Raw genomic sequence first — 27,966 nt, 5'->3', positions numbered from 1 at the left:
CAGAATTCCCTTAAAACTAAACAAAATAAGAAAATCCAACCTTAAGAGAAGAATTCTGAATAAAAACAACTATTAAATAAACACGAAAATTGTTGGGTTATATCCAAAAAGGAAGATTTAAGAGATATAAACAGCAATTGAAACCGATTGGATAGATCCGTTGCTGAAATAAACGACACAAACACGACATTGAAGTACTGAGCGTTTATTAAACATTAGAGATCTGGTTTTAATGAAATGACGTGAGATCAAACCATGAGACGCATCAGTAGAAACCGGAAGTCTTTGTGAAATCATAGGTCCATAACAGAAACGTCGGATAATCCGTGTTCTGTACTCGAGTTGTAGTTCTTGCAGGATTGGAGACGCTCAGTCCGACCCTTTAGGGACTCGAGTACAGTTACAAGTTCACAGCATCATAAAAGTAGCTTAAAAGATTAAAAAAAACACTGAAACATAATCAAATCACACTAAAGAACTAAAGAACCGGAATTGAAAATAAAAGAACAAAGAAAGTCGGTGCAGTTTTCCATCATCTGTATTTACACATTTGTTGTAGCCTGACGTGGCCTCTCTGGAACGAGTTACACGATACGTGGCTTCGGTTTGGAACACCATCGAAGTAACCAAATCAAACAGTAAGCCTAACTTAGAAGGGGCGGGGTTTATGAGGACGGTGGGCGTGGCCTGAGCGCAGTGCTGTTCATAGCCCATTTTTGGACGAACTTTCCCCCAGATGGAAGCTGAACCTATAAATCTCGTAGGTGAGGAACTTATTTTCAGATGCGTTCATGGAATCAGGTTCCTGGTGGGGACACCAAACAGGTTCATCGTTGAGCGGGAAAGAAATTTACACCCATCTTTGATTTTCCCCTCATAAAAAAGTCTAATACATGAGCGACTTACAGTACTGGGCCCGTACAAAATCCAAGCAGTTGAGGGTTAAGGGCCTTGCCTAAGGGCCCAACAGTGGCAGTCTGGCAGATGTGGGGCTTAAATCAGAGACCTTTCGATCACTAGTCCAGTACCTTCACCACTGAGCTACCATCACCGTGGATGTGGATTAAATCTTCTTGCCAATACAACAGCGACTCCTAGTGGCTGGTCAGAATATTGCAATTTGTGTATCTCTGTACGCTGATCGTTGCCTGAGGAGGCGTGTGGGGGCACTAGCTTGGACTCGGCGGGATCAGGCACATTAACCCTGGTTAGGCTACATAGACAGTGATGAGCGCTAATCGTAGCTATTTATTTATGACAGAACACAACAGCACCCTCTAGTGGCCAGGCGATATAGCTCACTTCTCACCTGTAATGTAAATTTATACTGGATTTATAAGAACATAAAAAGCTTCCAGACAAACAAAGAAGCTGCTCTGGTGACTTCAGATGGCTAGTTTTATTTCAGCTCGGAACCACGGATCTACAACAGTCTGACAAACATCAATAAAAAAAAAACCACCACCACGCCCACAGTCCTTAAAAGAATAACTTCACAATTTAATCAGAGTAAGACTCCAGCAGTTGGTCCTAAACATCGTCCTCATCTTCATCCTCGTCTCCATCTTCGAAATCCTCCTCCTCCTCCTCGTCGTCCTCCTCCGCGTCGCCACCTTCCTCCTCCTCGCGCTCCTCCTCGTGTTCGTCTCCGTTCCCCAGGGATTCCGACCCCCCCTCGCCCGAGGGCCCGGCCTCCTCCGGAGTCTCTTCGGGTTTGGGCTCGGCGTCGCCCTGGTCGCCCTCCGTCACCGCCGAGTCCTCGTGGTCCGGCTCGTCCTGGTTACTGCCGAAGGGGTTCTCACCCTGAGATCGGAAGCATTGAGTACAGGCGAGTTAGACTTCTCGGTGTACGTATAAAAAGCAGAAGAGGAAAAGGACCTTCCCTAATGTTTTTGGTTCAGAACTAGCACCAGTGGCTCTAATGCTGAGGAGTACGAACACATCGACGTATGGACGTTTGGATTGGCGTATGGTTGCACCTAGACGACCTCTCACTCGGGGTTTTGCAAGACGAGGCCGAGCCACCTTCTGCACGCGTTACGACAGTGAGTGCAGGTGCTAGACCGGCCTGTCTGCAGTCCATTTACATTTTTAACATTCAGCAGACGCCTTTATCCAAAACGACTTACAGTATACAGTCTGAGCAATTAAGGGTTAAGAGCCTTGCTCAAGGGCCAACAGTGGCAACCTGGCAGTGGTGGGTCTTGAACCAGCGACCTTCTGATTACTAGTCCAGTACCTCAACCACTAAGCTGCCCAATCCAGACCTGTCTCTTAAAGAAGACGGCTTCTTTGGTTCCCAACTTTTTTTGGAACTGGATTTGTGCGTGGAAGAGTGTTCTCTTGCCAAGGTCAGAGGGAGTCACCCTGTCCCGAAAGGAAACGTGACCAGAAACCTAAAACTGCAAGCTGCCCACAGTCGAGCAGGTTTTACTGGCAGCCCGGGAGCCCAACGCCACGTGAAGCTTACCTTCAGGAAGCTCTGGTGCTTGCCGCTGATGAACTTGTGGCTGAGGATCCCCCGGGCCGTGGAGCATCCCACCCTCTTCGAGTACTCCAGCAATCCCTGCGGCGAGAGGATCAGAGGTTAAAGGTCGAGTCGGCGAGGAGACGGTCTCCGGTTTCGGGGTGCGAACCCTCGTACCTTGCGGTTGTAGTTGTGGTCGGGGGACTTGAGGTGCAGGTCGATGAAGGTGGACTGCATGGGGACGTACATGTCGCAGGCGGCGCAGTACAGCGCCTCCACCTTCTTCATGAAGTGCTCCATGCCGATACCTAGCGGAGCAAACGCGGCACGGTTCGGGTTAGCGTCCGAGAGACGGGCAGCGCGGCGTATCGTAGGGTAACGATGGGTAAACGAACCTCTGCTCAGGTCCATGTCTTTCATCAGCTGGCAGACGGTGCCGCTGTAATCCTCCATCCTCTTCACCCGCTGCTCCGCCTTCTCGTACTTATTGGTCAGATACGCCTGCGCCCACACACACCAGACACATGAGGACCGGAGTTCCACCACCTCAGGAGTTCCCACCCTCTCTTGTTCTGTCTAGCAAGCAGGTGCCTGGACCGTCTGCATGGGCGCCCCATTTCCAATCCAATCTGTCTAGCTCTAGCAAGCCTGTGCCCACTGTAGCCTCAGGTTCCAGTTTGGTTCCCCTCTGGCCTATCTTATCAGCAAGGTGTTTACTCTCACAGAATTGCCTCTCACTGGATGCTTATCCCACCCACCCAAAGTTCTGGTCATTTTTTGACAGAATCAAGCACCATAGTCCCCTTTGAACCCCCCTTCCCTGCTCCACACTCATCCCCAACACTAGGAATCATCTACTTGACCTTACTGGAACTCCACCTCTACCTACCCCAGGACTCCCAGTGAACCAGAGAGGTTCTGGGCGACTGTCGTACCTGCAGGAAGTCGCTGGTGGGTTTGGTCATCTGGCTGGCCAGGAACCTGAAGTGCTCCCTGTGGAATTTGCTCTTCAGGTGCTCGGCCATGTCGTCGGCGTAGACGGAGCGGAACTTGCAGACGGAGCAGGCGAACGTCACCAGGGACATGGCGCGACTGCTGCAGGAGAGACCGCGATCCACGCATTCCGTTAGTTCTACTAGTCAGTCAGTGTCTGTACTGCAATTCATCCGCCGCCTGCACCACCCCCACGCTGACCCGGACCAGTGGTGGACTCTCAGAGAGACGCATCACGACCGGAGAGGCACGCTATGCTCTACGTCTGCTCTTCACCACTCATCCAGAGGTCGCATCTGCAGAAGAACCCCTCTGACCTCCCCTCCCTTAGTCACAGCCAATTGTTAACCACATTAATAGTATTACTGAGATTTGAACCCGAAGGCTCAAACTCTAGGCATATGCATTTTACGTTCAATCACAGATTGTCATGATGGAAAGTCTGACCTTGGTCCGTTGGCGCCAGGCTTGTCGCCGTCCCGCTTGGGTTTTTTGGATTTGGAGGCCGTTCCTGTCCCTTCGTTAGTTGAAGAATCTAGGGAAAGTGAGAACGAGTACAAGTTCAGTGGGACGCATCGACGACTACAGTCAGCCTTGACATTTTGATCTCTTCTCCCTTGTCGACTGTTCGGTTGTTCATCTTTCCCTCAGTCAACGGACAACTAAGGACTGGTCAAAGGTGGAGTGGTGAAGGAGCGCTCAAGGTCCTGATGAGAGGCCAAGAAACCAAGGGGGAGAGCAGTCGAGGACTCTCAACAAACTGAAGGAGTGCTTGGGGGCAAGGGAGGACGGTGTAGTCCAGGGGTTGCTAAGAAGAAAGTGGTTGAGCATACGGGAAACTGACTTTCGTCAAGGAATGATCAAGGGTGTCAAAGAGACAGGAAGCATAAAAATAACAAAGGAACCATCAACCAAGGAGGGAAGTGTTTCTAGAGCTGTTAGAAAGGTGGGGAGTCCACCAAGACTTGAGAAAAGAAGAAGGTAGGGCAAATGGAAGTGACTGTGAAGATCAACAGGCCAAGAGCAGTAGAGGAATGGTCAAGGGGAAGAAGTCTTGGGCAAAGGATAAGCATGGTTAAAGGGGGTAGGGGTGAGGGAAAAGTGTGGTTAAAGGGGGTAGGGGTGAGGGAAAAGCGTGGTTAAAGGGGGTAGGGGTGAGGGAAAAGTGTGGTTAAAGGGGGTAGGGGTGAGGGAAAAGTGTGGTTAAAGGGGGGTAGGGGTGAGGGAAAAGTGTGGTTAAAGGGGGGTAGGGGTGAGGGAAAAGTGTGGTTAAAGGGGGGTAGGGGTGAGGGAAAAGTGTGGTTAAAGGGGGGTAGGGGTGAGGGAAAAGTGTGGTTAAAGGGGGTAGGGGTGAGGGAAAAGTGTGGTTAAAGGGGGTAGGGGTGAGGGAAAAGTGTGGTTAAAGGGGGGTAGGGGTGAGGGAAAAGTGTGGTTAAAGGGGGGTAGGGGTGAGGGAAAAGTGTGGTTAAAGGGGGGTAGGGGTGAGGGAAAAGTGTGGTTAAAGGGGGTAGGGGTGAGGGAAAAGTGTGGTTAAAGGGGGTAGGGGTGAGGGAAAAGTGTGGTTAAAGGGGGTAGGGGTGAGGGAAAAGCGTGGTTAAAGGGGGTAGGGGTGAGGGAAAAGCATGGTTAAAGGGGGTAGGGGTGAGGGAAAAGTGTGGTTAAAGGGGGGTAGGGGTGAGGGAAAAGTGTGGTTAAAGGGGGGTAGGGGTGAGGGAAAAGTGTGGTTAAAGGGGGGTAGGGGTGAGGGAAAAGTGTGGTTAAAGGGGGGTAGGGGTGAGGGAAAAGTGTGGTTAAAGGGGGTAGGGGTGAGGGAAAAGTGTGGTTAAAGAGGGTAGGGGTGAGGGAAAAGCGTGGTTAAACGGGGTAGGGGTGAGGGAAAAGTGTGGTTAAAGGGGGTAGGGGTGAGGGAAAAGTGTGGTTAAAGGGGGTAGGGGCAGAAGACAAGCTTGATTAAGGGGTAGGGGCAGAAGACAAGCTTGATTAAGGGGTAGGGGCAGAAGACAAGCTTGATTAAGGGGCAGAAGACAAGCTTGATTAAGGGGTAGGGGCAGAAGACAAGCTTGATTAAGGGGTAGGGGCAAGAGACAAGCTTGATTAAGGGGTAGGGGCAGAAGACAAGCTTGATTAAGGGGTAGGGGCAAGAGACAAGCTTGATTAAGGGGTAGGGGCAGAAGACAAGCTTGATTAAGGGGTAGGGGCAGAAGACAAGCTTGATTAAGGGGTAGGGGCAAGAGACAAGCTTGATTAAGGGGTAGGGGCAGAAGACAAGCTTGATTAAGGGGTAGGGGCAAGAGACAAGCTTGATTAAGGGGTAGGGGCAGAAGACAAGCTTGATTAAGGGGTAGGGGCAAGAGACAAGCTTGATTAAGGGGTAGGGGCAGAAGACAAGCTTGATTAAGGGGCAGAAGACAAGCTTGATTAAGGGGTAGGGGCAGAAGACAAGCTTGATTAAGGGGCAGAAGACAAGCTTGATTAAGGGGTAGGGGCAGAAGACAAGCTTGATTAAGGGGTAGGGGCAAGAGACAAGCTTGATTAAGGGGTAGGGGCAAGAGACAAGCTTGATTAAGAAGGAATAGACCCTATAAGTTGGGAACAGTCATGGACCCGTCATGGAGAAGGTGTGAGGGTGACAGAAGATGCTAAGCAGGAAGGAAGACAGGACAGAGGAGTGGTGATGGGACCACAGAGGGAAGGAAAATGTGGCAGGTCAAGGAGAACCACAACAGTCCAGAGGTCAGAAGAGCAAAGGATGTGACAGAGGAATAAAATACTCACCGGCACCTTCTTCTTCAGCCTCAGGTTTGGTTCCATCATCCTTCTCCTCGTTGTCCTGCTCCGTCTCCTCCTGCTCCTCATGCTCCTTGTCCTCCTGCTTCTCCTGCTCCGGCTTCTCCTCGCCCGTTTCTGCGCAACAGCAAGCAAGGATTAGTTCGGTGGTACCCACCCCATTACCTCCCCAATCTAATCGTCGCCAGTTCTCCTGCCCCCTGTAGTCGGTACCTTTGTCGTCGTCCCCCGCGGACTCCGTCTTGCTCATCTTAGCCGCGTTGGCTGCAGCCAGAGCCTTCTTCCTCTTCCTCTGCCCGTCACGCTGCTGTTATCGAGACAGCCACGCTAACGTTAATCCAACGCCACGCATCGCTAATCATACAGGCCCAATTCCAAAGAAGTTGGGACAGTAGGTACCGACGATTGGTCCCACGACCCCCCACAGATAGCAATATGTGCCCTTATATAAACAGGCAGAATGTAGTACCTAACGGAATGCAATCCAGAGTTCAAAACCCAGCGTGTGTCCTGGTACGGTGGTGCGTTGGTGCCAATGTCATGAGTAACATGAGCCACCTTCAGCACGTTCTACAATTACGTGGCTTTGTAGTGACCGAGTGCAGGTGCTAGACTGGCCTGCCTGCTTTCACAAACCCACACAGAACGCTGATAAATGGAAATGTGATGCAATAAAGTGGTAAACATGCCCCCGTCCCAACTTTTTTGGAATTGGGTCCCCATTCTTATCATCTTATTATCAGTACAGTGCAAGTTTGTTGACGCTTGGGGCCCACAAGCAGCCCAAACGTGAACCTGTCGGGATATGGGAGCATCCGGTCGGTGCCTGGATCGAGCAAGCTGTGTGGCGTAGAACACCAGAAGTGACCCGGTGGACCCGAGCAGAGCTTTTCTGGGCGTACTTACCCGTTTCGGGGGTCTCAGGGGGTTGAACTCTCGGTTGGCCATGTGGTACCCAGCAAACTGAGAGGCTGGAGGCTGATAGCCCCTTTCAGGGTACATGCAGGGGTCCGGAAGCAACGGCACCTTGACCGGGCCCCCGCCGCGCCCGCCTCCACTCGGCATAGGCGAGTCTTGCCAGCGGCCGTAGCCGGAGCCGCCCGGGCGTCCGCCTCCGGGTTGGGACCTCTGTCCCGGGCCCCACCCGGGACCCCCGTAGCCCGGGCCTCCGTACGGGTCCTTGTCGCCCCAGGGGTCACCGTAACCGAAGCCGCCGGGTCTGTGAGAGTCGCGGGGGCTGAAAGCAGAGGAGCGCGAGCCGTACTGGTCAAACCTGCGGACATGAAGCACAACTTATCGTCTAGGTTTAAGACTTTCAGCATTCCAAGTCGTATCAGGGTGGACCAAGGTGGACAGGGTGGCATCCCATTCCGGCACCTTTCCAAATAAGTCGACAGTCTGAGTGCACCCTGATTAATGAGTCTTAGCCCCGTCCTGATAGGAACGTCCACCCTACCTGTCGTTTCGGCCACCTCGCAAGCCCCCCTCCATCTGGTGGTACATGCGGAGCTGCTGGTTCATTTTCACGCCCACAGGGTCTGCAGAGGAGGAACAGGGGATCAGCGGGGTCATTAACACACGTACCAACGCCAAGGTTTAATACAATCACCTTCATGAGGTCTGAATTCTCTCACCTTTGGCTCCTCCACCCCAACTGGAGAACCCTGAGGAACAAGAGGAAACCGGGTCAGACAATCGAACACTGTTTTCAATTAACAGAGGTAATAACAGAGGCGGTGTATTAATGTTATAACATGGTAATGATGTGAGGGTGCTTTGCTGCTTTAGGGACAGGTTGGGGAACCATTGCTCTCGATCAGAAAATCCTGAAGAAAAACATCCATTCATCAAGCCTATATAACTAGGTGTTACACCAAATAGTGCAACCGTACTCAGTATGCACCCATATTACCCTTTTGGGCACACATTTAGCATTAGATATCACACTTATACTCAGACTTGAGCAAAGCAACTAAAAAACGTTCCTAAATCCAGATACTAGACAAAGAAACCGATAAAAAGCAAAGGGGGTGCAGATTTACAGAGGGTGCAGATTATAATAGGACACCGGTCTGAGGGCCTTGTGTCTTTCTGGGCTAGTTTAGCTTAGCACAGACAACGTACACTATCAATTAGGATGCAAATTAAACATATATGAAATATAAAGTGAATTTATTTTGAACAGACGGTTGAAATTAGTAAAGAAACTGGAATAAACAGTCTGCGCAGTTACACAGGCCGCGTCCCAATCGCGTACTATTCTTACTAAGTAGTACACAAAAAGCGCAGCGCGAGCTTACGTTCTTTGCGTACTCTTTAGTCATCTAGTACGCAATTTGGGACGCGGCCTAGACGATTAGCTTTGTTCGCATTTTAACAGCGCTGAGCTGTTTAGAAAGCCTTTATTACCTAATCACAGATTAAATGTACACTAAATACTCACCCGAGCCAAATCCGCGTCCGTCCATGTTCACGTCTGAAGGAAAATATGTCGTTCCAACGTTTACAAGATGAAGCCTCCTGTGCTAACCTTCAGTAGCTGAAATACACGTAGTTGGATTAATGGGGTTGGTCGTGTCCGAATAACCCGCCCGATCACTTAAAAAGTGCACTAGATTCAAAGAAACTGCTTTTGTGTTACACTAAAATATGCTAAATGTACAGGGCGTAGGAAGCGATTTGGTATGCAGCCGCTGGTACAGTTCTATTGGATAGAACTGTGAGTGATGGCTGTCTGATCCAATCGTTGTTAAGTAAAAGATGCGGCCAGCCAATCATATAAAAAGGGCGGGGTGAGGCACGACTGACTCCTGGAGCATTTCGTCCCGCTCCCAAATCATAAGGAAATCGTATTAATAATGTTTAAATCTAACATTGACGCACGTACATTGAGCTATGACAAACTGAAACAATAAAGAATCTATTATTATGGTTTAAAATGGCTCCCGTTAAATCAGAATTTCATTATTTGCGTCAAAATTCGCGTCAGATTGATGGACTACATTTCCTGCCCCAAATGACTACACCTCCCACAATTGCAAGCTGAAAACCGACCAACCAGAGGCGTCGCTTTGATCATGTGATTTCAGAGTGCCCAGATTTGAGCACTAACCCCGCCCACATTGTTCTGGAAGGTTCGCTTAGGGCTAAGTTAAGCTAAACTAAGCTAAGCTAAGCTAAGCTAATTGGTTGGTCAAAGTAATAAAAATAAAGAGCTAAACAAATTAGATTTGATTAAAAACACACATACACACAAACAGTGTTATCAATCAAGCATAATGTACACATATAATGTAAAAATATAGATATAAAGTAGACTAATTTGTTTATGGGATTGGTAGTGGTGACTTCTCTGTGCTCATATAAACCAAAGAGCCAAAACATTTAAAAACACTCTTCAAAATGTTAATCCCAATGTTTATTTAATAACACTTGCGCATGTGAGGGTTGAGAGATCTAATAAATGTGCCATTATTTGTGGCCATGACTGTATAAAGCACAAACGCATCATTTAAATTAGTATAACTTTTATTACAGGTTATTATTAAACATGTACATTAATAAAGTCAAGTTCACCTCTCCTTAGTAATGAAACATCCCGGGGTACATTCAATTCAGACAGAAATCCTTCATCAAACATTACATCCACACAAATTCAGATGATTAAAAATGAAATTAAAGCTAATTTATACAAAAATAAAAGTAAAGCTTCAAAATTAACATCTGAAATGCCAAATAAAAGTTACCACTAAACATTCAGACAGTGTACAGTACACCAAACTAGAGGAATTAATCATTTATACTTCATTAACACGATTGGCACTATTTATTTAGTCATTATATTTATTATAATGTTCAGTTTTCTTCACGTCAGTTATTCAGATGTTCTAACATTAAAGATGTGACAAAACCAATTTCTTCATGTCACACCAGTAAAGACGTCAACATTGCATCGCCCAGCCCGGTTCCTCCAGGAAACACCAGGCGCAAAGCAGAATACCCCCCCACACTATCTCTAGACATATGTAAATATATATATATACTCTAGTGTTTTGCTATATTTAATGGTCCTGTGTAGCATCATTAAGGCACTACGTTAAAAAAAACTTTGGTCAACTAGGCTGTAAACAAACTGATCATGTTGCAAAGCAAAGATTCTTTGGTTTGATTATCTGGAACGTATCATGATTGCGCTCACACTTTCTCTTAGGTCCGATAGTCTTGGTCTGAGGTCTGATAACGGAATGTTTATGGACATTTTTGGTGTTTTCTCTGGATCATACAATACGTTCACCTGTATTGGGATTGCAGTGATTTCTGGAACTCTTGATTGATTATTGTGGGGTCCGAAGTAAATGGATGAGAGATTTGATTTAGGAACCAGAGCCACAGAACAAACATGGGCGCTGTTCTGCTCTGTTGTGGACTTGAAGGTGTATTTAGGCAGCTTTGGGGGCAGAAATGAAATCTGCTCCATTTAAAAGGCAGAAAAGGGAACTTGCAGTGTCCCGAATTTAAGATTATTTGAAGCTGTAACGGTGGCACATGTGGTTTAGTCTTAATTTAGCGTTCTAGCTTTACCTAACTTGAGGAACCAAACCATGCATTGAATTTAAAGTCGGGCGCCGATTGTGGACGGACGTTGGGAGCGTGGCGTCACCTATGGGCAGGTTCTCCTGGCGGCTTGTTCCTCAGTTAGAAACGTGTAGTTGTACTGAAAATAAAAATAAGGAAACATCAACACTGAGATCTTACCCTAACCCTAACCACACCCAGAACAAGCTGTACCGTCCGCCCACCTCGTTCTCGATGTCCTGAAATGATTTGATCCGGATGTTATCCAGCGTAGACGTCCAGACCTGAGACACCAATAACAGGAGGTTGGAAATGAAGATCTCAGAGTGCAATTAAAATAAAAGTGCTTTAGAATTCTGATCGTTTCACCTTCTCGTTAGACTGGCTCTCAAATCTGGGATGGAGCGCAAAGGGAACTCCGTCCATCGCTGAGGCGTGAAAGACACAAACAAAAATGTAAACAAATGTACCCCAATGTACCCCACCATGACCACACAACAGATTATCACGATTAGCACCGGCAGACTCAAGCTCAAGTTCTCATTGGATAGCTGAGCCTCCCTTGTGAATTACACTTGGGTATGGAGACTCATCAGTATTCCTGCCATCAAAGAGCACTTAGAGGTGTAACTCCACCAGCTACTCAGTCCACCAGTGAGTACGATAAGAATGCTCACGACAGGAACCAGATCCTGGCACACACCCACGGGTTAGCTTGAGAACAGAAGCGGCTACCATTTACCAACCGAGTTCCAACTGAACATTTGATGAGGTGCAGGGAATACTTTGAAGCGCAGATCAAAGAGAACGCCGCTTGACGTCCAGCAGCGCCTCCTCTACCCGCAAGATTTGATTAACGACGATAATACAGTTGCTATGACGACCGACCACTACCTCCATTCATACGGTACGGGCGTCACCTGTAATGCCGTAGATGCTGTCCGCGGAATCCTTCTGATCCAGGTTGCTACGGCGACGGCTCATCTTGGGCGGGGCTGAAGGAGCAGGCTGGTTGCTATGGAGAATTAGACGTTAAAAAAAAGCGTAAATATTTTACATGCACTTGTAAGAGGTGCTCCCAATTTTGGATGCACCCAATTCCTCTATGCACTCGGCGACCTTTGAGGTTGCCCTGGCTGGATGAGGAGGGTCACAGGCTATGACACGCCCAGCTGATGATGACGTTTGAGTCTATTACGTTAGACTGAGACCTGGGTTCGAATCTATTCAGATCTATGGCCAGTGCCTTTGGGGGGCACAGTGATGTCATCAGTCGTATTCGGCAGGTACTGACCTCTGTCTGAGGGGAAGCGGCTGTGACGCCTCCAGGGACAGTGAGCGCATGTCGATGCTGATGCTGCGAGGTTTGGCTGTCGGGGTGGGGGAAGAGAACGGGCCTTTCCTGCACCACAGAACGTAACCCAGCATGTCCCTGCAACACACACACACACACATATATGTATACATATTATAATGCTGATACACTACATGGTCAGAAGTATGTGGACACACCAACAGAATCATTAGTTCAGGTGGTCTGGTACATACAGAGATCCAGAACTACATGACTTGACTAGTTTGGTGTGGAGGAACCCCAATCAACACCTTCTATATAAACTGAAGTTCTCTTATGACCGATTGGGGACAAATTCCCACAGACACTCGAGCCACTAGTATGTAAACGTCACAGGCGAAACAAGGGACTGTGTGTTATCGCCTATGGATTTGGAATGCAGTGTCGAATACTCAGGTGTCCACATACATATCACAAATCAAATCAAGTAGATTTCTCTGGACACACACACACACACACACACAGAGCTTACCCGAGACAGGTGTAGTGCTGCAGCATGTTCTTGCTCTTGGTGGTCACTCTGATGTCCAGCACGGCCGCGGTTACGCTGGCTATAGGGACGAGACTCACACACACTCGCTTCTTCTTCCACACTGAAGCCTCTGACACACACACACACACACACACACACACACTTGATACTAATTCAATCCCTAAAGCAGTGGATCATCTACCTGAAACAGGGTCGCAACAGTGCCAGCTACTCCATCCACCAGCGAGCTACCAACCAAGAGTAAGAGAGGGAAACACAAGAAGGCTGCCACGCCCACCAGTGCCCATGAGTGTGTAGTGAGGTACGTACTGGGCTCCATGAACTCAGAGATGTAGCAGTAGCCATGAGGAATGGCGTCTCTCTCAGAGATCACCTGAACATCCGAGACCACCATCCCACCCGATACGTCCTACACACACACACACACACACACACACACACACTGAGGTCAGTACTTATAAACATGATATTATAATATTATAATATATATAAATGTGTGTGTGTGTGTGTGTGTGTGTGTGACGTACCTTACTGTAACACAGGTGATACCCTGACTTCAGGCCGAACCCTCTGGTGAAGTTGGCAGCGCCTCCATCCTCAGTGGCAGCGATCTGATCAAACACACACACACGATCAGCTCTGTTATTAATCAATGATTTATTATCATACGCTATCGTGTGATGGACGTGGGTGATTGTGGTTACCATGGTGAAATCGGCAGGGCAGGTGGAGTTGCTGGACGTCCAGGCCAGCGCTGTGATGGGCCTGGTGGGGGAGCCCGACACGGACATCTATCACAAGGAGAGACAGAGATACAGATACGGAGATACGGGGGGTCGTCTTATCATAACGTTTAATAAATAACAATAAATCAGTTATTAATACTTGGTGACTAAAAGCACTGCTTTACACCGCTCACTAATCACTTCACTCTGTGTGATTACTGTGGTTAATGATACTACAGGAAGTTCCCATCATGCATTTCACCTGCACTGATATATCTGATAAGAGCGAGTACTGTAGTGATGATAATAATCATGAAGGACAAACCAGTTATAAAACCCAGTATAAACCCAGTTAGTAGTTTCAGTGGTGGTGTTAGTAGTTGTAGTAGTATTATTGTTGTAGTTGTTAATACTTGTAGTACTGTTGTGTGTTGTAGTATTGTCGTTTGCAGTTGTAGTAGTACTGTACTGTCGCGGTGTGTTCTTTTGTAATTGTTGTTGTGTAGTTGCTGATGTGTAGTTGTTGTGGTTGTTCTTGTGTAGTTGTTGTGGTTGTTGTTATAGTGATGAATAATGACGGTGTGTAGTTGTTGTTGTGTAGTTGTTATAGTGATGAACAATCATGGTGTGTAGTTGTAGTGATGAATAATGACGGTGTGTAGTTGTTGTGTAGTTGTTGTTATAGTGATGAATAATGACGTGTGTAGTTGTTGTTGTTATAGTGATGCATAATGACGGTGTGTAGTTATGTTGTTGTTGTTATAGTGATGAATAATGACGGTGTGTAGTTATGTTGTTGTTGTTATAGTGATGAATAATGACGGTGTGTAGTTATGTTGTTGTTGTTATAGTGATGCATAATGACGGTGTGTAGTTGTTGTTGTTATAGTGATGCATAATGACAGTGTGTAGTTGTTGTTATAGTGATGAATAATGACGGTGTGTAGTTGTTGTTGTTATAGTGATGAATAATGACGGTGTGTAGTTGTTGTTGTTATAGTGATGAATAATGACGGTGTGTAGTTGTTGTTATAGTGATGAATAATGACGGTGTGTAGTTGTTGTTATAGTGATGAATAATGACGGTGTGTAGTTGTTGTTGTTATAGTGATGAATAATGACGGTGTGTAGTTGTTGTTGTTATAGTGATGAATAATGACGGTGTGTAGTTGTTGTTATAGTGATGAATAATGACGGTGTGTAGTTGTTGTTATAGTGATGAATAATGACGGTGTGTAGTTGTTGTTGTTATAGTGATGAATATTGACGGTGTGTAGTTGTTGTTGTTATAGTGATGAATAATGACAATGTGTAGTTGTTGTTGTGTAGTTGTTGTTGTTATAGTGATGAATAATGACGGTGTGTAGTTGTTGTTGTGTAGTTGTTGTTGTTATAGTGATGAATAATGACGGTGTGTAGTTGTTGTTGTGTAGTTGTTGTTGTTATAGTGATGAATAATGACGGTGTGTAGTTGTTGTTATAGTGATGAATAATGACGGTGTGTAGTTGTTGTTATAGTGATGAATAATGACGGTGTGTAGTTGTTGTTGTGTAGTTGTTATAGTGATGAATAATGACGGTGTGTAGTTGTTGTTGTTATAGTGATGAATAATGACGGTGTGTAGTTGTTGTTGTGTAGTTGTTATAGTGATGAATAATGACGGTGTGTAGTTGTTGTTGTTATAGTGATGAATAATGACGGTGTAAGCTCAGGTGACTCCTGGTTTCTCTCACCGCTCCCAACATCAACCAACTACAATCATTCAAACCCAGTCACAGTAAAACACACACACACACACACACACACACACACACACACACACACACACACACACACACACACACACAGAGAGAGAGATAAATAATAATACTCACAGTGTTGTGACTGTAGTGAATAATAAACTCTTGAGAGAGCGGGTTAGATGAACTCCTCACTCCTCTACACTCCTAACTTTTCTTCCTTAGATTTAGAGGAAGCGATCTACTTCCTGTACTACAACTCCCAGCATGCATCGCGACACTACCAAAACACACCCAGCACACACACACACTCAAACTCAAACTCAAACTCAAAAGAAGCTTTATTGGCATGACAAATAATGACATTCGTATTGCCAAAGCAAGTTACAGGGAAATATAAACAATAAAAATAAGAAAGAACAAAAATATACAGAACAGTTACATGTGCAAAAAATATAGAATAGAATAAAATATTAATAAAAACAGTGCAAAATAATAACAATAAAAAGTATAATATTTACAATAATGAGGTAGTAAAACAATCAGTTTGTGCATGTGTGTGTGTGTGTGTGTGTGTGTATGTGTGTGTGTGTGTGTGTGTGTGTATGAGACATGATCACCCACTGTCCCTCACCTGGTGGCAGGTGTGTGTATAGAGTGCTGCTAGTGTGCAGCTCTCTCTGTGCTCCCCCAGTAGGTGGGGCAGTTTGTCGGGGTCTGGGAGGGAGGTGAAGTTGGGGATGATGTTATTAAATTTAGGGAAGAATTGGGAGCGGACGTGGTGGTACTTGGTACACCGGGTGAGGAAGTGCAGCTCCGTCTCTACTGTACTGAGAGTGCAGTGCTGGCACAACCTCTCCTCCCGGGGCAGCCAGGACCGGGTGTGTCGCCCCGTCTCCACGGCCAGGTCGTGTGCGCTCAGTCTGTACCTCGTCAGGGTGTTTCTTAATTTATGGTCGGATACTGTGCTCAGATAGTCTGCTGCACTGTAGTGTCTGTTTAGGGTCAAATAACAAATAACAACAAATAATAAATAACTGCATTTTACTTTGAGTTTTAGTTTCAGTTTCCCAATAATTCAGATATTTAGTTCTGAGTTTTTGTGTAATTTGGTTTATTTTAATTGGGTTTGCAGATTTCTTCTGTTCCTGAGTCTTTATTGTGTTAGTGTGTGTTAGTGGTGTGGCGGCGTGTGTTAGTAATGTGTTTGTGTGTGTTATTAGGGTGTCTGTGTGTGTTAGTGGTGTATGGGTGCAGTGACTCAGGACCAGTTGGATTAGGGGACTGGTATGTTTGCTCAGCTCTTGGTGTTTCAGGGCTTTATAATGATAAGTTTGGGGGTCGCTCTCATTTAGATGTTTCCAGAAGTTGATTGCTCTTCTCTGTATGTTTATAATTAGTGGAAATCGGCCTAATTCTGCCCTGCACGCATTGTTCGTGGTGTGTCTGTGCACCTTTAGGATGCTTTTACAGAACTCTGTGTGCAGGGTCTCTAATGGATGTTTGTCCCAATTATGGAATTGATGGTGTGTAAGCGAACCCCAAACTTCACTGCCATATAGAGCAATCGGTTCAATTATTGATTCAAAAATTTTAAGCCAGATTCGAACTGGAATTTCCACGAATGTTTGACGTTTTATGGCGTCGACGCCCTGCGAGCTTTTTCTCTCAGTTCATTTACTGCCGGATTAAAGTTTCCTGTGGAACTGATGTTCAGTCCGAGGTAAGTATAATCTTTAGTGTGCTCAATTTCATGGTGTCCTAATTTATATGTGTGTTTGGTTCCCTGAGATCTGGCTCTTTTCTGGAAGGTCATAATTTTGGTCTTTTTGAGGTTGACTGTCAGGGCCCAGGTCTGACAGTATTGCTGCAGCAGGTCCAGTTTGTGCTGGAGACCCTGGGCGCTGGGGGACAGCAGGACCAGATCATCTGCATACAGCAGGAGTTTAATCTCTGAGTCGTGTAGAGTGAGACCGGGCGTGGCTGAGTGCTCTAACATGGAGGCCAATTCATTAATATAGATGTTAAATAGAGTTGGACTTAAACAGCAGCCCTGTCTCACTCCACGCTCCTGAGAGATGAGATGTTTCTCTTACTGCCGATTCTTATTCCACACTGGTTTTCTGTGTACATGGATTTAATAAGATCGTATGTTTTACCCCCTACACCACTCTCCAACATTTTATAAAACAATCCTTCATGCCAAATGGAATCAAAAGCTTTTTTAAAATCAATAAAACATGCAAATATTTTAGAGTTATTTTGAACTACATATTTTTGGATCAGGGTGTGTAGGGTGTAAATATGATCGGTAGTGCGGTAATTTGGTAGGAAACCAATCTGACTTTTACTCAGGACGTTGTGTTGGGTAAGGAAGTGTAATAATCGTGAGTTAATGATACTACAGAATAACTTCCCCAGATTACTGCTCACACAGATGCCCCGGTAATTATTAGGGTCGAATTTATTTCCACTTTTGTTGATTCCAGATTTCAGGGAAGGAACCGACACTCAGAACCAGGTTAAAGACTTTTAACATCGCCAGGTGAAATTTGGAGCTGCCGTGTTTGATCATTTCATTCAGGATCCCGTCAGGTCCTGATGATTTCTTTGTTTTTAGTTTTTTAATGTTGTCTTTAAGTTCCTGCTCAGTAATGAGAGAGTCTAGAGGATTCTGGTGGTTTTTAACAGCCCGTTCCAGTTCCTCTAACTTACTAATAATTTGAATTTGTTCAGGATTTGAATCTAATTCTATATTTTTAAAGAGTGATTGGAAATGGGTTGTCCAGATATCCCCATCCTGAATGGCCAATTCTTCCTGTTCTCTATGTTTTAATTTGTTCCAATTGTCCCAGAATTGATGTGTGTTGATTGATTGTTCAATAATTGTTAGTTGTTTTTGGGTGTACTGAGCTTTTTTGGTTCTGAGTGTACGTTTATATTGTTTAAGGGTTTCACAGTAAAGAAGTCGTGTGTTACTGTTGTTTGGGTCTCTGTGTTTTTGGTTTGATATTTTACGGAGTTCTGTTCTTAATATTTGACAGTCTTTGTCGAACCAGCTGTCATCTTTTGTAGATTTAGGTTTTGATTTAGATTTAATTTTTAATTGAGCTTTATTTGCTGTATTTTTAAAGATCTGATTAATATTTTTAACTGCCTGATTTACTCCTTCTTTACTGTGAATGTACGCAGTGTCCAGAAAGTTGTCTAAGCTAATTTGGATTTCTGTGCTGCTAATTGCTTTCTGGAACTCCTCTGCGCTGTTCTCGGCCCATCTGTAAGATCTGGGGATGTTGTACAGCTTACTGGGCCGTGTGTGTGTGGTGGGGTTAGTTTCTGTCTTTTTGATGAACACAGTAATTTGGCTGTGATCAGACAGAGGGGTTAGAGGTTTAACAGTAAATGCACTGAGAGAGAAAGGGTCTAAATCTGTTATTGCATAATCTACTGTACTATTACCAAGAGGTGAGCAGAACGTGAACCTTCCTAATGAGTCCCCTCGAGTTCTACCGTTGATGATGTACAGACCTAAAGTTCCACAGAGCTGCAGGAGGTCTTTACCATTTTTGTTAGTAACATGATCATAATTGTTTCTGTGATTTAGGTTCGAATTGGTATTATGAATTTGGTTGTTATTGATGAATCTGTTTCCCTGATCATTTATAATATCAGGTTGGGTTCCTGTTCTGGCGTTCAGGTCTCCACAGACGAGCACGTTTCCCTGGGTTTGGAAATGGCAGGTCTCTCTCTCCAGCTCTGAGAACATGTCTTCAGAGTAGTATGGAGATTCTGACGGAGGGATATAAATGGCACAGAGAAACAGATCCTTCTGTGATGATAGTATAGTTTTGTTTATTTTCAGCCAAATGTGGAATTTTCCAATTTTCATGGTGTTTATTAGCGTGTGTAGGTGTGATTTGTACCAGATTATCAGACCTCCTGAATCTCTGCCTTGGCGCACTGTGCTAAGTTTTTGGGAGGGTAAAATGATTTCTCTGTAGTCGCGGGGACAGTGAGTGACCATGTCGGCCTTGCACCATGTTTCCTGTAGGATGATGATGTCAAGGTTTTTAATGTGTGTGTGGAAGTCAGTGTGTAAGCTTTTTAATCCGAAGGCAGAGGAGCTCAGGCCTTGGATATTCCAATTACTAACGGTAAGTGACATTGTGAAGATTTAAGTGTGTAGTGTTTAAGATGAGATAAACTTTGTAAGAATGTATTTTTTTTTTTTTTTTTTTTTTTTTTGTGTGTTTATACATATGTATATACTTATGTTTATCTTTAAATATAAATATTTATATAACTGTATATATGCATATACATTTTGTTACATGTGGTTATTATTATTGTCCATTGTTTTACTTTAGATTAGTCTATTGCAGATGTACTGTAATAATTGTCTGATCTCACCCATGTCGTTTTGTTGCGCTGGTCCTCTGAGGGCCTCAGCGTAGCTGCGCTGCGTTTCTGAGGTGTGGGTGAGGCGTTGCAGGGTTGCTGCTGGGGTTCTCTGTGGTTGGTGGTTCGTTGGTGTTGGCAGAACTGGAGGGCGTCTAGGTGCTGATCCGGTCGGTCCTGGTCTGGTTGGGTGGTTTGAAGGGGTTGGAAGGATTGGAGGGCGTCGAGGTCCTGATCTGGAGTGCTGTGCAGGTCCAGTTGAAAACGGGTGTGTCGGTGGTCTCCTGTGATTCTGATGTGGTCGCTGTCCTGGTGTGTGTGTGGTTCCGTTTATTCCCCGTGCTGCAGTTTTCAGAGTTCTTGCTAATTCTTTGATGCTGTACTTGTTTAGGTGCACGTGGTCGTACAGGTGATGGAGCGAGATGTTGGTGTGGTGGGCGATGTGAATGTTAGAGATGTGTGCACATCCTTTGGTGATGTCCGTGTTTGCTCTCTGTATTGTGTCTGGGTGAAAGTCCCACACACACACACACACACAGGGTAGAGCGGTGTTTCCATATCATATTCCATTTTATTATTAGTGTGGAAAAATTATTATGATAATAAATTATTATTAAACTAAATTATTATCATTATTAGAATAGCACTTTGGCCCAGAGCTCCGCTCCTTCTGGCAGTCCTTTTTTTGACACATTTTCTAAAATATTTGGACAGGTAGTGGCCCCCTCACCATTTATTGCATTGTTTGGTGTGGCCCCTGCGGGCGCCTCTTTTAGACAATGGGAAGTAAATATGTTGTCTTTTTGCTCACTTCTTGCTAGAAGACTGATTTTGCTTAAATGGAAAGATGTCACTCCACCAACTTATAATGACTGGATTAGGGAAGTTATGTGTCATATCAAATTGGAAAAGATTAGACACACACTCAATGGATCTGTTGATAAGTTTTATATCATCTGGCAAACTTTTCTAACTTTTTTAGAAAATTCAGAGGCCGACAGCATTTATGTGTAAATTTCTTTTTTGCTGTTTGATTATTTTTGTCAATTTATTTATTAATTTATGTAATGTTTTGCTGGAATTTTGAATACATCTGTCTGGTATTTGGCGGGTGGGAGGGGGGTGTTTGATATACTGTATCTGTAATAAATCTTTGAAAACAATAAAAAGACCTTGTTCAAAAAAAGAATAGCACTTTGTAGTTCTACAATTACTGACTGTAGTCCATCTGTTTCTCTACATGCTTTGTTACCCCCTTTCACGCTGTTCTTCAATGGTCAGGACCCCCACAGAGCAGGTATTATTTAGGTGGTGGATGATTCTCAGCACTGCAGTGACACTAACATGGTGGTGGTGTGTTAGTGTGTGTTGTGCTGGTATGAGTGGATAAGACACAGCAGCGCTGCTGGAGTTTTTAAACACCTCACTGTCACTGCTGGACTGAGAATCGTCCAACCAAAAACATCCAGCCGACAGTGCCCCGTGGGCAGCGTCCTGTGACCACTGATGAAGGTCTAGAAGATGAGCGACTCAAACAGCAGCAATAGATGAGCGATCGTCTCTGACTTTACATCTACAAGGTGGACCGACTAGGTAGGAGTGTCTAATAGAGTGGACAGTGAGTGGACACGGTGTTTAAAAACTCCAGCAGCACTGCTGTGTCTGATCCACTCATACCAGCACAACACACACTAACACACCAGCACCATGTCAGTGTCACTGCAGTGCTGAGAATCATCCACCACCTAAATAATACCTGCTCTGTGGGGGTCCTGACCATTGAAGAACAGGGTGAAAGGGGGTAACAAAGCATGTAGAGAAACAGATGGACTACAGTCAGTAATTGTAGAACTACAAAGTGCTTCTATGGTAAGTGGAGCTGATAAAATGGACAGTGAGTGTAGAAACAAGGAGGTGGTTTTAATGTTATGGCTGATCGGTGTATGTGGACCAACGTCTCATCTGAACATCCACACCCATGCTCTGTTCCTCTGGTTCTCCTGGTTTCTCTTTGTGCTTTCCAAACAGTTTGATGTTACAGCCTAACCTTTCAAGAGAACCTGATATGTATATGATCATGTCCTCTGGTTGGTGAGTATTTACAGTAATGTTATAGATCTCATAGAAAAGAAACTATGAAACATCAAAGCTGCTCACATCAGGGCAGGTGAGAAGATTCTACAAGTTTTTCTTTAGTTTCTTCATCAAGTTTTATTTCTTACCCCCGAACTTCCAAGGTTTACCTCCAAGTGCTGCTATACTGAATATCTTCAGCATTAAACCATAAATAGTATTAATATTTATTAATAACATGCAGACAGCAGATCAATCCATCATACACGTAACACCAGTGGAAGTACGTACAGATGTTATACACAGTAATGGAAGGTGTGGACCTAATGTCCAGGGGACGCCTGTTCCACAGTCTTGGATTTATTTTAAATTCATCCATTCATATTTACATTTGAAGTACTGGGGTTTGAACCTGCAACCTTCTAATCTGCAGTTCAGTATCTTATCTGCTGAGCCTTCACTGCCTATAAGTCTGTTCATCCATCCCTCCACCGTTCCCTCTAGACGTCTGTAAAGCTGGTGACCTCCTGCAGCAGGGTCACGTTGTAGATGACCTGATGGCCGTTGTTCCACGCGTACAGCACCTTCTCCCTGGGGTTATAATCCATCATGGAGATGTGTGAGTAGTGGTTGTGGAAGGGGATGCGAATGTACTCGTACGTCTCCGAGTCCGTGTGGTAGACGAAGTGGATCTTGGCTCCGTGCAGGTGCGAGTCGGTGACGTAGAGCGAGCCGCAGACGACGAACGCCTCCCCGGCGCTACGTTTGGGCAGGCCGGTGTCCCACGAGCGCACCAGTTCCAGCGTGATGGGGTCCAGGCGGCCCAGCACCACGTTCCCTCCGTGAGCCAGGGTGGTGTAGACCGCCCAGAGGCCGTTCTCGTCGGCCATGAGGTCGATATCGGACGATCCTCCCCAGGAATAAGGGAAGGTGTTGTTGTAGGCGGCCTCAGAGAGACTATTCTGCGTTAGCACGCTGCGAGAGAGCAGGTTGTATCTCACGATAACGTTGGTCTGATGTTTGTTGTAGTACAGGGAGCCGTTATAGACCACATGACCCGTACCTGAGGGAGAGACAGAGGGGCGGAGATGTGACGTTGGTCTTAAATCTCTCCAAATAAACTCACCACAAAATCCTGACAGATACCAGAGAGAGTCTGAGAGAGTAATGGCTTACACATGCTTCCTCCAGACACAGGAGGCCACCCACCCACATGTAATGAGCAGATTAGCTTGTACCTGCTAGAGCTGGTATATGATGGTGCGTTCATACCTGCCCATGGATGAGGAAGCTGGTGCACCACGAAGTTCTGTCCTTTGGAGAAGTCGCTCAGTGAGCTGTACTCGAACACTCGCTTGCCCTTATAGTAGCCCTCCATCGACCACACCTACAAACAGAGATAGGCTCACGGTTGGGTGTCCAAATACTTATGTTTACCCCCAACGTCCAAAGTTTACCCCTGACTTCCAAGGTTTACCCCAGACTTTAAAGGTTTACCCCCAACCTCCATGGTTTGCCCCATCTTCCAAGGTTTACCCCCAATGTCCAAGGTTTACCCCAGACTTTAAAGGTTTACCCCCAACGTCCAAGATTTACCCCTGACTTCCAAGGTACACCACAGAAGTACAAGGTTTACCCCTGACTTCCAAGGTTTGCCCCCAACTTCCAAGGTTTGGCCCCAACTTCCAAGGTTTACGCCAACTTCCAACATTTACCCCATCTTCCAGTGTTTACCCCCAACATCCAAAGTTTACCCTTGAGTTCCTGGGTTTACCCCCAACCTCCAAGGTTTACCCCTGACTTACAAGGTTTACCACAGACTTTAAAGGTTTACCCCCAATGTCCAAGGTTTACACTATCTTCCAAGGTTTACCCCCAACCTCCAATGTTTACCCCTGACTTACAAGGTATACCACAGACTTCCAAGGTTTACCCCCAACCTCCAAGGTTTACCCCTGACTTACAAGGTATACCACAGACTTCCAAGTTTACCCCCAACCTCCAAGGTTTACCCCTGACTTACAAGGTTTACCCCATCTTCCAAGGTTTACCCCCATCTTCCAATGTTTACCTCCAATGTCCAAGGCTTACCCTCAGACTTCCAACGTTTACCCTTGAATTCCAGGGTTTATCACTGACTTACAAGGTTTACCACATACTTTAAAGCTTTACCCCCAACTTCCAAGGTTTACCCCCAACCTCCAAAGTGACGTTGATCTTAAAGCTCACGGTTGGGTGTCCAAATACTTATGGCAATAGTATCTCACCCTCGTCAAGAATTCACCAAATTGAATCTGAAAGCCGAACCCAGTCTGACTTGATATAAATCTCACGCATCTTCAACCCAACCATCGAAGTCAAGCTGCCCATTAAAGTCTCGATTGGTGTAGAGTTAGAGGGGGGCGGGGCTTACTCGTTCATCAGAGCTGGAAATCATGCTGTCCATCATCCAGGAGCCAAAACGGGACCCTAAAGACCGGATGGTGATTGGGGTACTGATTCCCGTCAGCTTCCCACAACCTACAAACACACACACACACACACACACACACACACTGTAATGTATCTTATCTTTACTCCAACCTCAAGCCCTATTTGGACTGGACTGGTTGATGAAAGGAAGTTCTCCTCAGTGATACGGACCCAGGGTGCTGCTGCAGGTCTGTAGGCGGCTCTGCAGCAGCGTCTCTCTGTGCAGGAGTTGGAAGAAGCTGATGTGAGGGTGTCTCTGCTCCTGTGTGATGGACGTGATCAGGCTCTCGGCCTCCTTCTTCAGCCAGTCCAGCTTCTGCACGTCGGACCTGAAGCGAGAGGCCGCACTGCGCAGAGGAACACACTCCGACACACTCCGCTGCAGGTCCTGCAGGACAGTGAGAGACGCAACCTAGTTATGTCCCAATACTTTTGTCCATGTAGTGTATTGTGTAGTGTGTGTAGTGTGTGTGTGTGTGTGTGTACCTCCAGGTCTCTCTCAGTGACAGTGTGAGGGTTACTGAGTGCAGTTTTCACTCTTACTTCCACCCCAATGACTTTCCTCTCTGAGACCCTGAGGTGCTGTAGATCTTGAGATGTTCGCAAATCCAACATGTCCAACAACTGTGACACATTCTGGACCTGGTGCACATAAAAAAAATAAATGCTATAATCTCCTGCTCCTTTCAAGTTCTTCAGTTGTTCTTCAGTAAAATGGTCCTGCTTCTATCCCAAGGAGACCTGCTACATGGCCTGGTCCTGTCCAAGGGAAAGCTGCCAAGAGTTCCTGCTCCTGCCCAGGGGACTACAAGACTACATCTTCTACTACTGCAGATAGGTCTGCTAGCTCTTCTACAAACACCTGCTTCTGTTGATTTGACTTTATACATTTGTGTCTTCTGCATTTACAGAGGGGACTACAAGCTCCTGCTTCCTCTTATTGACCATGGGCCCATTGACCTGCTTTCTCCAAGTGACTACAAGTCTGAAGTCTTGGGTACTACAAACTCTTGCTTCTGAGCATAAAGCTTAGTCAATCCTAGTCAATGCAAGCTCTTGTCTCAAATTTCTTTGATCCATCTTGGGAACTTCAAACTCCTTCTCTTTCCAGGTGACTAGAAGCTCCTGCCCCAGTCTATGTGAATAGAACCTCATACCCATGTCTTGGGGACTACAAGCTCCTGCTTCTGCTCTTAAACAACAAGCTACTGCCCCAATCCAGGTGACTACAAGTCTAAAGTCTTGGGGACTACAAGCTTCTGCTCCGGTTTTTAGAACTACCAGACACTGGTCCCGCCAATTAACCAGAGAGTTAATTCCTGCCCCTGTCTTGGGAACTACAAGCTCCTGCCCCAGTCTATGTAAATTCAACCTTATGCCCTTGCTACCAACCCCTGGACTATATGCACCAGTAAATCTGCTCTATTTAAGGGAACTACAGAAGCACTGGTATCGAAACTGCAATCATATTATTCACCAGGATCCCCAGTGCCACCCAGAGAAGGATGGACCACCACTGGAGACTGCTGGTTCCTCACCAGGCGTTTTGTGGTTAAAGGAATTAATTATTTTTATTATCTAAATGAACCAGCAGGAGCCGGAACAGGAACCGGGGGGGACACAGAAAGCCAAACAGGTGCTCTCTAAAACCCATTTTGTTTATCCGTGGGCACTTCCTGTCGGTGTTACTCACACGCTCGGTGAGTTGGCCCAAGCGCCCGTGTCGTGAGTCTTTCTGGCACTGGTTCTGCGGGGGCGCAATGAGAGTACAGACGCACCTCCCCTCGACATCTGAACCGAAAACCTGCCAACCCTCACCCTGCCTCGGATACGCCACCTACAGAGAGAGAGAGAGAGAGAGAATGCTGAGAAAGCAAAAACCAGGTCAGAAATGCATGTATGACTGTGTACCTGTGCCTGGCACTGGGGTGGTACCTATACAACCCTGATTCTATGATTGGAGAATTGCCCAATGATTGGAGCTACTTAAATTGCCCTAAGTGTTAATGTGTGTGTGTGTGTGTGATGGACTGGCAACCCGTCTGGGTTGTTGCCCAATGGGATTGCTCTCGGTCTTCTTTCCTCTTCTGAGGTATTTAATTAACCGAGATGCCCCCTCACGCCTCTCCATCTGCCCCAGTGTGTGTGTGTGTGTGTCCGGATACTTCCGAATTGTGTGTGAAGTATAAACAATCCTCCCACTCAAAGTGCCCACACCCTACTGGGTAACACACGCTCTCCGCCTACACACACACACACTTAGATTCTAGAATAATGTTCTGTACTGCACAGTGGACAGAGCCTCGACTACCCCTTCACCCGACAGGTCTGAGTAGATGCCCAGCCGGATGATAGCACCTACACCACTGAGATTCGATGATGGGCTAGTGTTACAGACCCCTGATGAGCAGCCCAGGGCAACGGTGGTAGGGAAGGAACCTTGAGAGGAACTAGATAGTTGCCTCCTAATTCCTTGTTACTTATTATGCTTTGCTAACTACCTGGACCAACACCTAGTGCCACCCTAAACCCGCTATAACAGCCATTAAAATAGCATAGAAACAAGCTAGCAACAACATAGCAACTAGATATCCCAACAAGCAGGTCAAAACGTCTTAGCACTCGTCGGAAATGATACTGATGTCTAGTAACACCCTAAAAACCACCTGGAATACATGATTACAAGCTACTGTTTAGCAAAACACCTGAAACACTACGAGAATTACCATAGCAAAGACCTAGCAACACACTAGCAACCAGTTGGGATACCATAATAGTTGTCAACCAGTGGTAGGACAGTGGTTGAGGTATTGGACTAAGGATCTGAAGGTTACTCAAGCCCCACCTCCATCTGGCTGCAACTGTTGGACCCCTGAGCAAGGCTCTTAACCCTCATTTGTTTGCATTGTATGCTGTCACAACTCTGGATAGAGCGACTTAGCAAGATACTAGCAATATCCAAAACACCAGAGTAATCACATCCTTGCAACCACCTGAAATATAACAACTGTCCTGACCTCACCTTAAATACGCCGATGCATATTAGAACGTAGTAGTACTTACACTGACGATCTTCTCCGAGTTTCCGGGTCGTGCCACCGTCTGGTCGAGTCCCACCAGTGAGGGAAGGTTCTGAGAGATCCAGTTGGTCAGCATGGCCATCGTACTGAGCACCAAACCCACCTTCAGGACCGGCACACTCATCATCACGCTCATGCTTGTCCAAAAAAACAAGACCAACGGAAACTAAACTAAACCAGTATGCAGTGGGAACACTGGCAAAAAACAACGTCCCCCCCAAAGATGGAAACGCCAGCCCAGCTCAGCTCAGCTTATTCTAGTTCATGAAGGTTTAGTGTTTGTGGAGAACATGACGCTTCAAGAAGAACAAGGATGAAACTCCAGCCAACTTCTATTACCATTAATCAGACTAAGTGGTTCTCCAGTGAAATAAAACCTCACATCATTTTGCAAATGTTAAAAACCGAGTCATTTTGGAGTATGAGCTGATTAGTAAAGAAGGATTTGATTCCACAAGAGCACACACAGTGACCCCATCCCTGAAAAATACAAATAATATCAGCAAAACTCACAATAATCCAGAGATATTTACTCTCCTACTGATGGATAATCAAATAAATCCACTTTAGAAAACAGCTTGATGAGAGGTGTCGTCCGGTCCATGAGAAATTCCCCAAAAATATGATCCTCTGGGGGTTTGGAACAAAATCATTCAAAGATTTTAAACGAATAAACACGTCAACAAATTTCAAGCGACCCACATTTGGTCCAGCCAACACAAATAATGCATCTTACTCTCTCTGTACACGGTGTAACATAGCGCCTCCACAAGGGGGCGCCCGCGTATAGATTTTACTCAAGTAAATAT

At 45.8% G+C, this 27,966-nt stretch overlaps 3 protein-coding genes across 3 annotated transcripts; all 3 read right to left on the bottom strand.

Annotated features, from left to right (window-relative positions):
- Positions 1-189: 189 nt before the first annotated feature.
- Positions 190-8,818, bottom strand: LOC134328595 (A-kinase anchor protein 8-like). Its single transcript, XM_063009724.1, has 12 exons — positions 8,691-8,818; positions 7,882-7,911; positions 7,704-7,785; positions 7,154-7,520; positions 6,461-6,554; positions 6,236-6,364; positions 3,908-3,995; positions 3,403-3,562; positions 2,863-2,968; positions 2,645-2,775; positions 2,471-2,566; positions 190-1,803 (listed from the first exon to the last, which is right to left on the bottom strand). Exons 1-12 carry the CDS (start codon positions 8,713-8,715, stop codon positions 1,531-1,533), a joined length of 1,581 nt encoding a protein of 526 aa, XP_062865794.1. The 5' UTR covers positions 8,716-8,818; the 3' UTR covers positions 190-1,530.
- A 939-nt stretch (positions 8,819-9,757) lies between these two features.
- mvb12a (multivesicular body subunit 12A) lies at positions 9,758-15,356 on the bottom strand. Its single transcript, XM_063009845.1, has 10 exons — positions 15,270-15,356; positions 13,374-13,460; positions 13,197-13,280; positions 12,979-13,078; positions 12,649-12,778; positions 12,117-12,254; positions 11,743-11,837; positions 11,192-11,250; positions 11,047-11,106; positions 9,758-10,961 (listed from the first exon to the last, which is right to left on the bottom strand). The coding sequence occupies exons 2-10, from the start codon at positions 13,458-13,460 to the stop codon at positions 10,908-10,910; spliced, it is 807 nt and encodes a 268-aa protein (XP_062865915.1). The 5' UTR covers positions 15,270-15,356; the 3' UTR covers positions 9,758-10,907.
- A 6,381-nt stretch (positions 15,357-21,737) lies between these two features.
- Positions 21,738-27,281, bottom strand: olfm2b (olfactomedin 2b). Its single transcript, XM_063009792.1, has 7 exons — positions 27,141-27,281; positions 25,771-25,914; positions 24,564-24,719; positions 24,249-24,465; positions 24,019-24,125; positions 22,878-22,992; positions 21,738-22,668 (listed from the first exon to the last, which is right to left on the bottom strand). Exons 1-7 carry the CDS (start codon positions 27,279-27,281, stop codon positions 22,106-22,108), a joined length of 1,443 nt encoding a protein of 480 aa, XP_062865862.1. The 3' UTR covers positions 21,738-22,105.
- Between the last annotated feature and the right edge of the window lie 685 nt (positions 27,282-27,966).

Source organism: Trichomycterus rosablanca, chromosome 15, assembly GCF_030014385.1.
Source record: "Trichomycterus rosablanca isolate fTriRos1 chromosome 15, fTriRos1.hap1, whole genome shotgun sequence".
In the NCBI taxonomy this organism is placed as follows: Eukaryota; Metazoa; Chordata; class Actinopteri; order Siluriformes; family Trichomycteridae; genus Trichomycterus; species Trichomycterus rosablanca.
This window is presented reverse-complemented; position numbering and strand designations above follow the sequence as displayed.

Bases quoted from the DNA above. Each gene is read 5' to 3' on its own strand.
- LOC134328595 (XM_063009724.1), bottom strand. From the start codon at position 8,715: ATGGACGGACGCGGATTTGGCTCGG. The intron at 6,555-7,153 runs GTAAGTACGCCC...TCTCGATAACAG, and splicing joins CCCTGAGACCCCCGAAACGG to CAGCGTGACGGGCAGAGGAA. The intron at 1,804-2,470 runs GTAAGCTTCACG...TTCCGATCTCAG, and splicing joins AGCACCAGAGCTTCCTGAAG to GGTGAGAACCCCTTCGGCAG.
- mvb12a (XM_063009845.1), bottom strand. From the start codon at position 13,460: ATGTCCGTGTCGGGCTCCCCCACCAGGCCCATCACAGCGCTGGCCTGG. The intron at 13,079-13,196 runs GTACGTCACACA...GTGTGTGTGTAG, and splicing joins ATCACCTGTGTTACAGTAAG to GACGTATCGGGTGGGATGGT. The intron at 12,255-12,648 runs GTAAGCTCTGTG...TGTGTGTTGCAG, and splicing joins CAGCACTACACCTGTCTCGG to GGACATGCTGGGTTACGTTC.
- olfm2b (XM_063009792.1), bottom strand. From the start codon at position 27,281: ATGAGTGTGCCGGTCCTGAAGGTGGGTTTGGTGCTCAGTACGATGGCC. The intron at 24,720-25,770 runs GTGAGTAACACC...TATGTGCACCAG, and splicing joins TGGGCCAACTCACCGAGCGT to GTCCAGAATGTGTCACAGTT. The intron at 22,993-24,018 runs GTAAGCCCCGCC...CTCTGTTTGTAG, and splicing joins TTTCCAGCTCTGATGAACGA to GTGTGGTCGATGGAGGGCTA.